The sequence below is a fragment of the Podarcis melisellensis genome (genome assembly GCF_964234715.1).
Source record: "Podarcis melisellensis genome assembly, chromosome: 3".
Lineage (NCBI taxonomy): Eukaryota > Metazoa > Chordata > Lepidosauria > Squamata > Lacertidae > Podarcis > Podarcis melisellensis.
Window position 1 is genome coordinate 17,443,360 of NC_138530.1, and position 13,433 is coordinate 17,456,792.

At 43.9% G+C, this 13,433-nt stretch overlaps 1 protein-coding gene across 1 annotated transcript in view; it reads left to right on the forward strand.

Annotated features, from left to right (window-relative positions):
• MRPS5 (mitochondrial ribosomal protein S5) overlaps window positions 1-8,307 on the forward strand; it is a 45,985-nt gene extending 37,678 nt beyond the window's left edge. Inside the window, exons 9-11 of the mRNA XM_081904254.1 lie at window positions 501-563; window positions 6,244-6,380; window positions 7,744-8,307. Coding sequence (XP_081760380.1) covers window positions 501-563; window positions 6,244-6,380; window positions 7,744-7,968 — 425 coding nt within the window. The 3' untranslated portion in view covers window positions 7,969-8,307. The remainder of the gene's footprint in view (window positions 1-500; window positions 564-6,243; window positions 6,381-7,743) is intronic.
• Window positions 8,308-13,433: the final 5,126 nt, after the last annotated feature.

Here is a 13,433-nt window from a genome sequence, read left to right on the forward strand (position 1 = left end):
CCAGTTTGTCAATATCCCCCTTATTAAATCGTGGTGCCCAGAACTGGACACAGTATTCCAGGGGTGGTCTGACCAAGGCAGAATAGAACGGGACTGTGACTTCCCCTTGATCCGGACACTAGACTTCTGTTGACACAGCCTACGTAGCTTGCCGTTCCTTTAGTCTGCTTGTCTCTAAAGCTCAAGTCCAAAAGTTTGAATGAACATGCGAATCACAGAAGCGTAGAGTTGGAAGAGGGACCCCAAGGGTCATCAAGTCCAACCCCCTGCCTTGCGGGAATACTGGTCCAGTTCAGATGCCCCTGCTTCATGTACCATACTCTGAACATTTGGCACTTGAAAGTGAATTGCAGTACTACTTCCAGTATCAGTGGTAGTTTACCTCTGAATGCCAGTTGCTGGGCTGTTGCCCTTAGATCCTCTGTCCATGCTGAGCTAGAAGAGCCTTTGGTCAAACCCAGCAGCACTCTCCTTACTGTAACATTTACCTTTTCTTCTAGTTTATCACGATATCGCAAGCACTGTGAAGAAAACAACCATCCGGATGAAGAAGCAGAACAAGGGTAAGTAAAAGCTGCAACTGATGATGATGATAATAATTTATTATTTGTACCCTGCCCATCTGGCTGGGTTTCCCCAGCCACTCTGGGCAGCTTCCAACAAAGATTAAAAATACATTAAAATGTCACACATTAAAAACTTCCCTGAACAGGGCTGCCTTCAGATGTCTTCTAAATGTTAGGTAGTTGTTTATCTCTTCGACATCTGGTGGGAGGACGTTCCACAGGGCGGGTGCCACTACTGAGAAGGCCCTCTGTCTGGTTCCCTGTAACTTGGCTTCTCGCAATGAGGGAACCGCCAGAAGGCCCTCGGTGCTGGACCTCAGCATCCAGGCAGAAGGATGGGGGTGGAGTCGCTCCTTCAGGCAGATGCGGAATTTAGAAGTGTTCTCGTCCAAATCGGTGTGGTCAGTCTTCTTTTCTTAACAGAACCTTTCCTGTAAAGTGAAACAGTCGCTCTGTCCAGATTGAAGCCCAGCACTCTGTTTTTCAGCATTTCTAATTCCCCCCCCCCCCATAGGTTCAGTGGGCAGGCGGCAGTGCTGAATGCGCAGAACTTAGGTCAGGAGTGCTGTCGCAAGCTGACAAATGGAAGCATTAAGAATTCCCATATGTGGAAGGTCGGGGTGGCAGGGGAAGTTTTATTGCTCATCCTTGCCGATGCCTCGGGCATCATTCTGTTGACTGTGAACTCCTTCACCTGTGCAATGAAACGATTTTTTCTCTTGCTGTCTCTTGAATGTTAATTCTGCTGGAGCATCTTGTGGAAGAAGGAAAGAGGGGAAGGCGCCAAATGCAAGAATATGGAGAAAGGGTTTATTGATCCAATGCATTTTCCCCCTTTTGGGCTCTTTCTTCTGGCACAACTAATTTAGGTATTTCAGAAATGACTGAAAAATATATCTCACGCCTTCCCAAAATGTGAAGGGTCATACAAATGGAAAGTCACACAAACCACACCAGTGTAGCTCTGATTGTAAAGCGAGTGCCCCCACTCCTCTTAACCTCACGAAAAAATACTCCAGAGCAAAACACAGCCCTCTTTCCTTTTCAGGGTTGTGTGTCTGTTGTCATTTTGCAAGGGAGCACAGGAAAATGCACCATGTGACACTGGGGTGTGGGATTCAACTTCCCGAGAATCTCTTTCCCTCCTTGTTTTTTACAGGGGAGTAAAAAGCCAAATTCTAATCCTTACGATTGCAAAAAACAGACTCGTAAGCATGTGAGCACTGCCTGCTGAAACCTCAGATACAAGAGAGGTTGCTAAATAAGATTTCTAGTAGTTGGCCAAGGGTAGAGGGGCAGTTCTTACGGCCTCCCCCAAGACTAGCAAAATAACCAATTGTGTAAATTGTGTCATTGCCACCAGTTGCAGAATTCAGGTTTTCTTTTTCTTTTTTAAATTCGTTTTTATTAAATGTTCCACTTTATCAATCCAATCAAATCACATTAAATATTCCAAATTATACATATCAAATAATCCAAATAATCTTCCAAATTATAATTTTTTTAATAGGACTTCCCATGCTTCAGGTTCGGAGGGCTCTGATCATCTCATCCCTCTACTGCTTTTCATAGTCATTTCCGATGGTTCCTCTAATTCTTTCTGTTGTTAACCTGCAGAATTCAGGTTTTCATGGCACAGGTGTTGGATTGCCTGGGTAGGAAATTTGCACTGCGTAAGAACACAAGGCGAGTCTGCTGAATCAGGCCAGATGCCTGTGGGAAACCTGCAAGCGGGACCTGAGCATAACAGCACTCGGCCCGCTCGTGTTTCTCAGCACCTGGTTTTCAGAGGCATATGGCCTCTAACAGTGGAACCATTACAACACACCCACCATGACTAGAAGCCACTGATAACATGAATGTGTCTAATCATCTCTTAAAGCCGTACAAGTTGGTGGCTGTCACTCCCTCCTGCAAGTTCCCTAGTTCAGCTGTACGTAATAATAATAATAAGTTTTATTTATACCCTGCCCTCCCCAGCCAAGACCAGGCTCAGGGCGGCTAACACCAGGTATAAAAACAATTGATTAAAATACAGCTTAAAAACAAGATTAAAATACAACATTAAAATGCAGCCCCGTTGCAGTAGAAACTCAAATCAAAAACTTTTTGGGGATGAAAACGTAAAATCTTTGCCAAGGCCAACTATCCAGACTGGTCCTACATGGGCCAGAAAAAAGCCAGGGAAGTGCCCAAATAGGAGTTCCATCACAGAAGGAGAAAGGAAAGAGGAAAGGGAGGGAGGGGATCAAGTGAAGAAGTACTTTCTTTTATCAGTGTTTTTAGGTGGGTTTGGATGCAAGAGGGAACCTCAAGTCTCCTTCCTTTCTGGAGCATTACATTGATTGTTCCTTCAGATTTACAATCTGTTACCATTTTAAATGAGAATTCAGGGGGCTGGACTAGAAGGTCCCTTCCAACTCAACAATTCCATGGTTCTGTGCTGGGGTTTTCGCTTAGAATGACCCAGCCCTCTTTAAGTTGTGCTAGTTCATGTGACTCAGGCAAATAAATCTTTAAAAAACCCCAAGTGTGATCTAATGCATTTTGTTAAAAAGCCATTAAGACAGCTCTTCGAGATTATTCCAGTCTGCAGGGCAAGCTTGGTGCTCAGTAAATGGAGGAAAGGAAGTCTATTAGCAGGCCACAGGCTTTGCTGTGCTAATATTTCCCTCTTTTCCCCCTTCTTTCCACACACCCCCCACCCCACCCCTATAATTGAAAAACAAGCGATAGCCATCTAAAGCCATTTGCTCTGCTGTTTTGAGAAAGTATCAATTTCATGCTTGGAGATGGAATCAGGTTTTCGACATAATTACGTCTGAGCGATATCTGAAAAGCTATTTATCAAGAGTTTCATTTGGTAGCGGTCCCACATTTGCCATTTCGGAAGCGCCGCGTTTTCCATCCTTGGACTCAAAAACTGCATTTCTGCAGGTTACTTTGTAGCAGGTGTGAATTGGCCAGCTTGCATGGTAAACGGTCAGCTGCTGCCCCAGGTTACTTTGCGATAGGAGCTAAATATTTGCACCTGACCGCAGGCAGGGGTGGAGCTAGAGGTTACGGAAAATTCTTTTCTTTCCTCAGCACCAGAGGTAAAAAGGTAAAGAGACCCCTGACCATTAGGTCCAGTCGTTACTGACTCTGGGGTTGCGGCGCTCATCTCGCTTTACTGGCCAAGGGAGCTGGTGTACAGCTTCCGGGTCATGTGGCCAGCATGACGAAGCCGCTTCTGGCGAACCAGAGCAGTGCACAGAAACACCATTTACCTTCCCACCGGAGCGGTACCTATTTATCTACTTGCACTTTGACGTGCTTTCGAACTGCTAGGTTGGCAGGAGCAGGGACTGAGCAACGGGAGCTCACCCCATGGCGGGGATTCGAATCGCTGACCTTCTGATCGGCAAGTCCTAGGCTCTGTGGTTTAACCCACTGCGCCACCCGCGTCCCATTCAGCACCGGAGACACGGACCCAAATTTGTGCATTTGCCACTTTGTACAGGTGTGGCAGGAATGGGAGGTGGCCCTCCAGATGTTCTCACATTCCCAGCCCTAACCAGTCACAGTATGGTCAATTGGTAGGAGATGGCAGAGTTCAAGAACATCTGCAAGGCCACAGATCCCCCCCTCTTGGAATGGGGGCTTCGGTGTCCCGTTTACACTGAGCGTGCTCTGTGTGGGCCACTAGGGGTGTCCTATTTTCCATTCATAACATTTTTCAAATGAAGAGAGCAATGCAGCCTTCACTCATGTAGGGATCAGTTGTGCACAGCAGAGAGCCTAGCTGAGATTTGTGCCCAGGATGCATCGTTTTAATGAGATCTTCAGGTGTCCTTTAAAGGACCGGGCTGTTTTCACAGCCTGGCAAAGAGTTACTTTTGAAATGAGTTAGGATCCTAAGAAGAATTGAAGAAGAATTACGATCCTTAAGGAAGAATAGATAGGTTCTTATGCCAGGCCAGGCTGCTTGGTCCACCTCCCTAGTATTGTCCCCAGTACAGCTTTTGAGAGACTCCAGACAAGGTTTGCTACCCAATACCCTTTCAACAAGAGATTCTAAGTCCTGGGCTTGAGACTTCCTGTGTGTGCTCTGCCACTGATCTCTATTCATCTCTGTGTGCCTTGAACTGAGTTCTGCTTCTCTGCAATTTCCAAACTGGTTCTAGTCCTTCTTTCTGGAGCAACAGAGACCAAGTCCACCCCATCTTCTGCATGACAGCCCTTCAGATATTTGAAGAGGACTGTCATCTTTTAATTTCTTATTTTCTTTAGGCTAAAGATACCCAGCTCGTATCTGCCTGCTTCCCTCCAGCAGCTGTGCTGCATTCTTCTGTCCCATAACCAAATCATGCCTTGAAAAGCAATCTTCATATCACCGGCATTATGGTACCTAACGCACATCCCGCAGCGCTTCAGCGTGAAATAGTGGCAGCAATGTACAAAACAGGGCCTATGTTATACCTATCTCTGTTGGCTTCAAAGTGATGGGGAGAGAGGCTTAGAGCTCCCCCCCCCCAAAGGTGAAAATGAATTGCCAAAGGATCCGGGTCTGATGGCGATTCCCTCAGCCTCCTGTAGGACCAGTTTTTCAGAATAAAAAGCTTTGAGCAAGTGGCATTTTCAGATGACAAATGAAAGCAGCGCAGGGAGTTTGCTTAGCAACAGAGCAGTGACCAGCGCTTTCAATAATAAATCGCCTTGCTCCCGTTAACAAGCACGTTGCCTCCCAATGAAATGATTGCCACTCAAAATCCTGTCGCTTTGGTAGCAAGCTTCCCATTTTAAGCTTCTTGAAAGCTCTGGCTGCTCCTCAGACCTATTCTCACAGCCTGCACTGTTCTGCTTCTCATTTCTAGCTACCCAGACTGTTACCGAGATCAGCTCAATGGGAGTGTTTCCTCCGCCAAAGCACAGTTATTTCAGAAGGGCAGTCCTCCCTTTGCATCACTTGTGGCCGATGCCTTTAAGTAGTGCCCTTAATTGGAGGCCTATGAAAACCTCGCTATAAATCTCATGTTGTGCAGTTGGTATAAATGTCTTCGGATGAGAGAAAGACATGCACTTAATCTCCATGCTGTGCAATATTTGGATAGGACTTTACTCTCGCTTTCTCTCTTCCTTCTCTCCTACACCTCCAAAATAACACAGGTGATACTGCACCTTGCCATAGCCTTCTGGCTTGAATTAAAACCTCTAACAGGCCTTAAGGAAGAATACATAGTTTCTCAGTTCCTGTGGTTCTTGTTCTTTCCCTGTCTCAGATCTGCTCAACATCACAGCCCAGGGCTGTGTGCATCTCTGATTAGGGTCTGATTCTCTGATATGTAAGAAGGTCTAGTCTCCGGAGCTCTGCAAACTATATTTGGGCAGGCGGTGGTTCAGTGTGCACTCAGGTATAAATAAAGTATGATTCACTTAACTGATGTTCCGGCCCGCAGTTTAAACATTTGTGCGAAAGCATTTAGTGACAGCAGAGGAGGAGAGAAGGTAAATTAGGATTGACTGGGCGGTTTCATCAAGTTTTTGAACCCCTGTCCAATCTGTACCCATCTCAGGCTCAGGTGCAGATTGCGATGGTTCAAACTGGTGTGATTTGTAATGTAATTCCATGCCGAAAGCAATTGTTTAGTAATTATTTTACTGGACTGCTTTAATGCTCACTAACTGCTTCCCCCAGGATACGGTCTTCACTGCCACCGAGCTATCATTACCATGTGCAAACTTATTGGGATTCAAGACATGTACGCCAAGCTTTATGGATCCAGGAATTTACTCAATGTCACCCGAGCGCTCTTCAAGGGATTAGCAAAACAGGTAAGGCATGCCCGGTCTTATCCAGGGTGGCTCATGTTTTGTTACAGTACAGTCCTATGCATGTCAATTGGAGAGGCTAAGACTGCCACTTTGCATTCTAACTTGCCCTCTGCCCAAAAGTTTGCTATCCATGGTTAAGAGATGATGCACTGGGGGTTGGGATCATACATTGCGTCATTCTATAATAAACTGTTAGTGCAACAGCCTGGCAAGAGGGGAGCAAAGCAGCTGCAGTCGCCTCTCTGGGTTTGCACTAAGCCATGGTTTAGCTTAGTGTTGTGTGCAAACCAGTCCAGGGTCCAAGGGATCATGCACTCATTCCTTCCTGAGAACACAGACTCTCACAGTTAAGGCTTATTAGGACATCAGCCTTTGTTTCTTTTTCTTTTTTAAAAATAATTTTATTGAAAATTTAAACAAAACATATTATCCAAAAACATATCATCCTTAATTTTCCCCCATTTTTCCTCCCTCCCCCAACCCTCCCACATAAAACCCACTCACCCCCACCCCACCCCCAGCTTCCCTCAGTTTCCAGTCTTTCGTTTCTCTGTACTTTGTAAAGGGTTCCCATTCATCTTTAAAGTCACAGTTATCCATGTCCCATAGCTTATGTGTCAGTTTTGCCAGTTCTGCATAGTCCATCAGTTTTTCTTGCCATGATTCTTTAGTTGCAATTTCTTCAGTATTAGGACATCAGCCTTAATCTTTATTCATGCTAATTGAGCTGATCACGAGACTTGGGGGAGGGGGGGAGACTGAATGATTTTGAGTTTCTTTGCTTTCTTTCTGGTTTCATATCACCTGGATATTTTTTAGCTCATTGTTGCATCCATGAAGGCTAGCAACATATATATTTATATATATTAAAATAATAATAAAATGTGAGGTTATCTGTGTCTAGCAGGTGCCTATTTTCTTTCCAAAACAGTTTCTGAGTTACTAGATCCTAAAGCGTCCCTTCCTTTGTTTAGAAGAAAAAGGTGACTTGCCAATCTCGTCACTAAAGCCTTAGAGCCAACTATGCAGAATATCTTCATGGTTACGGTTTGAAATTGGATGGATCAGCCAGTGTGGTGTAGTGGTTAAGAGCGGTGGACTCGTAATCTGGTGAACCAGGTTCGCGTCTCCGCTCCTCCACATGCAGCTGCTGGGTGACCTTGGGCTATCACACTTCTTTGAAGTCTCTCAGCCTCACTCACCTCACAGAGCGTTTGTTGTAGGGGGGGAAGGAAAAGGAGAATGTTGGCCACTTTGAGACTCCTTCGGGTAGTGATAAAGTGGGATATCAAATCCAAACTCTTCTTCTACTTCTTCTACTTGTGGCTTAAATGTTTGTCTTTCCTCTCCCCTCCCCAACTAGGAAACTCACCAAAACCTAGCCAATAAGAAAGGCCTCTACGTCGTAGAATTCTGTGAAGAACGCGGCCCGCTTCCTGTCGTCGTCGCAAAGCCACAGGGGGCGATCAGAGAAGATCCGGAGCCTGAGGATGAAGCTCTCAATGTCAAATTGGAGTTCAGTGAAGTGAAGGCAGCGCAAGGAATGAAGAAGAACGTCTGGGCAAATGTGAGAAGAACAGCTTCGTAGACCGGGTCCGTATTTAGATGCCCAAAAGCCGAGGAAGATGTACCATCAACACAGAGTCCTAGAATTCATTTCCAAGATAAATGCTGTGTGAAGGTTTCGTTCTAACTTAGGGGCTCAAAACAGCTTGGCTGCCTCTCTCCAGTGGGCACTCTCTCTCTGTTGAGTGCAAGTGATGGATACACTAAGGTTGCAATTTCATAACTGCATCTGCTTTATTGCAATTGAACCGGGCCGTGGAGGGGTGAGAGAGCCTGCAACCAACAGGTTGTTTTCTTGCGTAACTTGGGGTGGGGGTGAACTGTCAAACAACATGGCAAAAATAAAGTTGTGACAAAATCCTGTCCTGCCTACTTATTTGTTTCACAGCATTTATATACTGTCTGATTGTTAATAAAGCCTCTAAGCGGGCCACGCACAAAATTTAAAACTGTCGCTAAAAAGATGCTTAATGACAGGCATTGAAGACGTTTGCAAGATAATTAAAGTCAAAAGTTAGCATTAAAAGGTTAAAACAGAAGTCGGCATTCTACGTCAATTGACTGAACAAAAATGTTTTAAGCCAGCACCAAAGAAAACACAGCAAAGCCCCCCGTCTCCTGTCAGTCAGCAGGGAGTTCCATAGTTTAGGCGCTGCCACACTAAAAAAACTATTTGTCTCCTTGCACAGTGTTGGAGGCAACCCAGATTTTGCTTCAAGGCACCACTATTTTAAAGAAATAAAATCCACAAGCTTGCCAGAAACATGTCTTTTCTTTTAAATGTTTTGCTATTGGGATTGTAGTTCTATTTGTGTTTCTCAAGCTGGTCTCTGACCGTAATAAATTTTATGCCTTGTACTCAAGAAAAGCGCTACCCAGTCCTGTTAGCGGTGTAAGAAAGGGGAGATAGAAAACACCTGAAAGTCTGCTCTTGAAGGAATTCATTTCAAACAAACAAACAAAAAACAAGACCTATTGTTAAGAGAGAGGTTGGGCTACAGTTGTAATAGTCGTTCCAAAATGCATCCACCACGATCCAGCAAACTCTTATAAATGCAGGTGATTTGAACCATGTATATTGGGAGCTTTCCCATCCGCGGTGGAAGCCTCATTAATTTCAATAGAGGCAGAAGGTCTTCACAGATGTTCCTGTAGGCATGCAGCCTGCGCTGCACTGTGCTTCTGGATTAAGATGAATGAGAATAATAGCTGTTTTTATGGCTTCCCCCATTAAAGCAGCAGCGGCAGGGGATCAAGGGTTGCCAACCTTTTCGGGGCCAGTGGAATTTCGATGATAAAGCGCCCCTAACAAAAAAATGTGTGCTGTGCTGTATCCAACAGATACTGGGGCAAGGGGGAGAGGGAGAGAGGACCATAAAATGGGATGCCCCATCAGCGGGGGGGGGGGGGAGTCACCTCCATTAGCTGTGGCTGCCCTCGCTCACAAAAAAGCTCCTTGCGCCTCTTCTCTGTTCAAAATGGCAGGGAAGGTGGGAGTAAAAACCCGGCATCCAATAGGGAGCGGGGCATTTTCGATATCGGAGTTGCTGAGACACAAACGAGAACTGAGCAAGAGGAGCCAACAGTGGGTTTTTGAGGGGGATAGGTCATGGGTAGGCAAACTAAGGCCCAGGGGCCGGATCCAGCCCAATTGCCGCCTAAATCCAGCCCACGGACAGTCCGGGAATCAGCATGTTTTTACATGAGTAGAATGTGTGCTTTTATTTAAAATACATCTCTGGGTTATTTGTGGGGCATAGGAATTCATTCATTTCCCCCAAAATAGATAGATTGATAGATGATAGATAGATAGATAGATAGATAGATAGATAGATAGATAGATGATGATAGATAGATGATGATGATGATAGATAGATAGATAGATAGATAGATAGATAGATAGATAGATAGATAGATAGATAGATATAGATAGATAGATGATAGATAGATAGATAGATAGATAGATAGATAGATAGATAGATAGAGATAGATAGATAGATAGATAGATAGATAGATAGATAGATAGATAGATAGATAGATAGATAGATAGATATAGATATAGATATAGATATAGATAGATGATAGATAGAGATAGATAGATAGATAGAAGATAGATAGATAGATAGATAGATAGATAGATAGATAGATAGATAGATAGATAGATATAGATATAGATAGATAGATAGAGATAGATAGATATAGATAGATAGATAGATAGATAGATAGATAGATAGATAGATAGATAGATAGATGATAGATAGATGATAGATAGATAGATAGATGATAGATAGAGATAGATTAGATAGATAGATAGATAGATAGATAGATAGATAGATAGATAGATAGATGATAGATAGAGATAGACAGGCAGGCAGGCAGACAGATAGATAATCTGGCCCCCCACAAGGTTTGAGGGACAGTGGACCGGCCCCCTGCTGAAAAAGTTTGCTGACCCCTGGGATAGGCGCACGAACTTAATAGACAATTGGTCTCAAGAAGCCCCAACAACAGCATTGATAGAGAAACCCACACACTTGGTATGAGAACAGGAACACAGTCTGGCAATGCTTTTGTGGTTTGGAAACTCTTCATTGGCTATGCAGCTGGAGTGGCCACTTCCCAGCCCCCCATGCCCTCTGATGAAAAGGTATCCCCAACTAACAGACACTAGGGATGTCTGCTATCACCGGAGCAGAACTCGTTCTCTGCGAACTCACTTGGTACCAGTGTGGTGTAGTGGTTAAGAGCGGTAGACTCATAATCTGGTGAACTGGGTTCGCTTCCCTGCTCCTCCACCTGCAGCTGCTGGGTGACCTTGGGCCAGTCACACTTCTCTGAAGTCTCTCAGCCCCACTCACCTCACAGAGTGTTTGTTGTGGGGGAGGAAGGGAAAGGAGAATGTTAGCCGCTTTGAGACTCCTTAAGGTAGTGATAAAGCGGGATATCAAATCCAAACTCTTCTTCTTCTCTGAGATCCAGCTTGCCATCCGCCACACGACCAACAATTTCCCTGGACTCTTGACACTTCCAGGATCATCCAGCTCCCAACTCCCTGAGCTCCTCTCCTCTCCTTGGGATCCGACCACCACCGCCCCTCCATGATACCTCCACGTCCTGCAAAGCAAAAACCTTTTAACTGTCAAAGGCCAGGATAAAAAGGTACGCCTTCAGAATGCTGCAAACAACAAAGGTGCTGCATGTACCCCTTTGGGGAGGGAGTTTCACAGTTTAGGGTCTGTGTGTGGCCATTGCAGAGCGTGTGCCTATGTGTGTGCTTTGAACTTCAGCTGTGCTTCAGCACAAAGCAGCCTTTCAGGAGCTACCCTGAATGACCGGCACATCATCCAGGAGGGAAAAGCTAAAGAAGTTCTGAGCCTGGTAGGTAAGTCCCAGAAATCAAGTTGATGGATTATGCCGAAATGGCTAAAATGACCGGAAGAATCAGAAATCAGGAAGACCATAATTTTAATAAGGAATGGGGGAAATACTATAATTTATCTTAAAAACCATTGCAAACAGTTAAAATCGTTAGTAGGATTGGAATAACACTTGTAGTTTAATGGTGAATTTTGGACACAGTGGAGAGGTAAAAGATTTGGATTACAGTGCTACCTCGGGTTAAGAACTTAATTCATTCTGGAGGTCCGTTCTTAACCTGAAACTGTTCTTAACCTGAAGCACCACTTGAGCTAATGGGGCCTCCTGCTGCTGCCGCTGTGGTACAATTTCTGTTCTCATCCTGAAGCAAAGTTCTTAACCTGAGGTACTATTTCTGAGTTTGTGGAGTCTGTAACCTGAAGCATCTGTAACCCGAGGTACCACTGTATTATAAAATATGCGGGAGGAAATGATTGACAATAGGAGCCACAACGGGGAGGAAGGAAGTCCAGGAGATTCTTTGGAATCTTGTTTGTATGTTGGATGTATGACTAAAATTTTAATCTGAAAAACCAAGTAAATAAATTTATATAAAAAAGTTCTGAGCCAACCACTAACCGCAGGTACTTTGTTTTTCCTGTACAGAACTTAAAATAAAAATAAAAATGATACACTTGTTCTTTGTGTTTTTGTGTTCTATCTAGTCCTTCATTCTTCTGTGGCATCATGAACCAGCATCGATTTACTGCCCAGCCTTGAAGAGATTTTTTTTTGGGGGGAGGGGGTGATTGCAAGAGTCCACAGACTTCTGCCCACAAACCGTGTGTCATATTGACCCATCTTGGTAATATTTCCAAGAAGAAGAAGCTCCACCGGCAGCCTAATGAACAACAGCGAGAAAGAGACACTCCTCTGTGTTCTCCCAACAGATTTCTGGATCTTGCTTTCAAAGGCTTGCGAAGTCGGGTTTTAGTGCTTACGGTGGAATGGACGGTTTGAAGCGATAGGCCAATTTTACTATTTCAGTTGTGAATCTTGATTTTCGTTTGTGTGCTGTATTTTATGCGACATTTTGGAAATATATTTTGAAAGGCAGCTTAGAGGTCTTTTTCATGCCCCTCCACATATTGCTGGATTACCACCCTGCCAAACCATTGATTAGACTGGTTTAATAAATGGATGACCAGAAGAGCTGCAGTTTCCTTTAGGACACACGACAGCCACCAGGTGGCGCTCTTCTCTGTACTGTACTCCATTGTCCCCTTGACAAAAGGCAGGGGAAAGATTTTGTTCCAGAGGTCATAGATAAAAAGCTACTGAACTGAGGAACATGGCTTATTCAGGGATGGGAAGCCAACACACTTCAAACATGGGGCCCAGATATTGTTGGACTCCATCTCCTATCACCCCAGTCGGGCAGCGTGGGCAATGATCAGGGATGGTGGAGCTAAAGTTGAGCAACATCTGCAGAGCCAAAAATTCATCATCCTTGGCTTCTCTGAAACCTTTAAACTCTCTATTCCCCCCCCAATAATATTTATTAATTTTCGTACAGAAGCATAACATAACAAAAAAGAGAATAAACAATAATAAAAGAAAAAGAAAGATTAAAGAACATAAAATACTTCAAACATCCCATATACCACCACATACACTAAAACTTAATTAGTTAATTAAAATCCATCTTCATAAACATATTACTTGTCTTCCTCTAATCTCTTACATCTGAATTTCCTTGTAATTAAATGTAGCAGTTTCCAATATCATTATTTCATAAAACAATATTGCGGTCATAATCAAATTTCCTGACTTTTCTTATCGTACATTTATTTATTTATTTATTTAATCCTAATTTAATCCTCGGCCTAATTAGTTCTTTCAAGTGGTTACATATCTTTAATATTGGAATATTTATTCAAATAGTCTTTAAATTTCTTCCAGTCTTCTTGGTGTTCCTCTTCTTTCTGGTCGCGGATTCTCCCGGTGAGATCAGCCAGCTCCATAAACTCCATCATCTTCATCTGCCATTCTTCTACCGTTGGTAGTTCTTGTGTTTTCCATTTTTTGGCTAGTAAAATCCGTGCAGCAGTTGTGGCATACAAAAATACT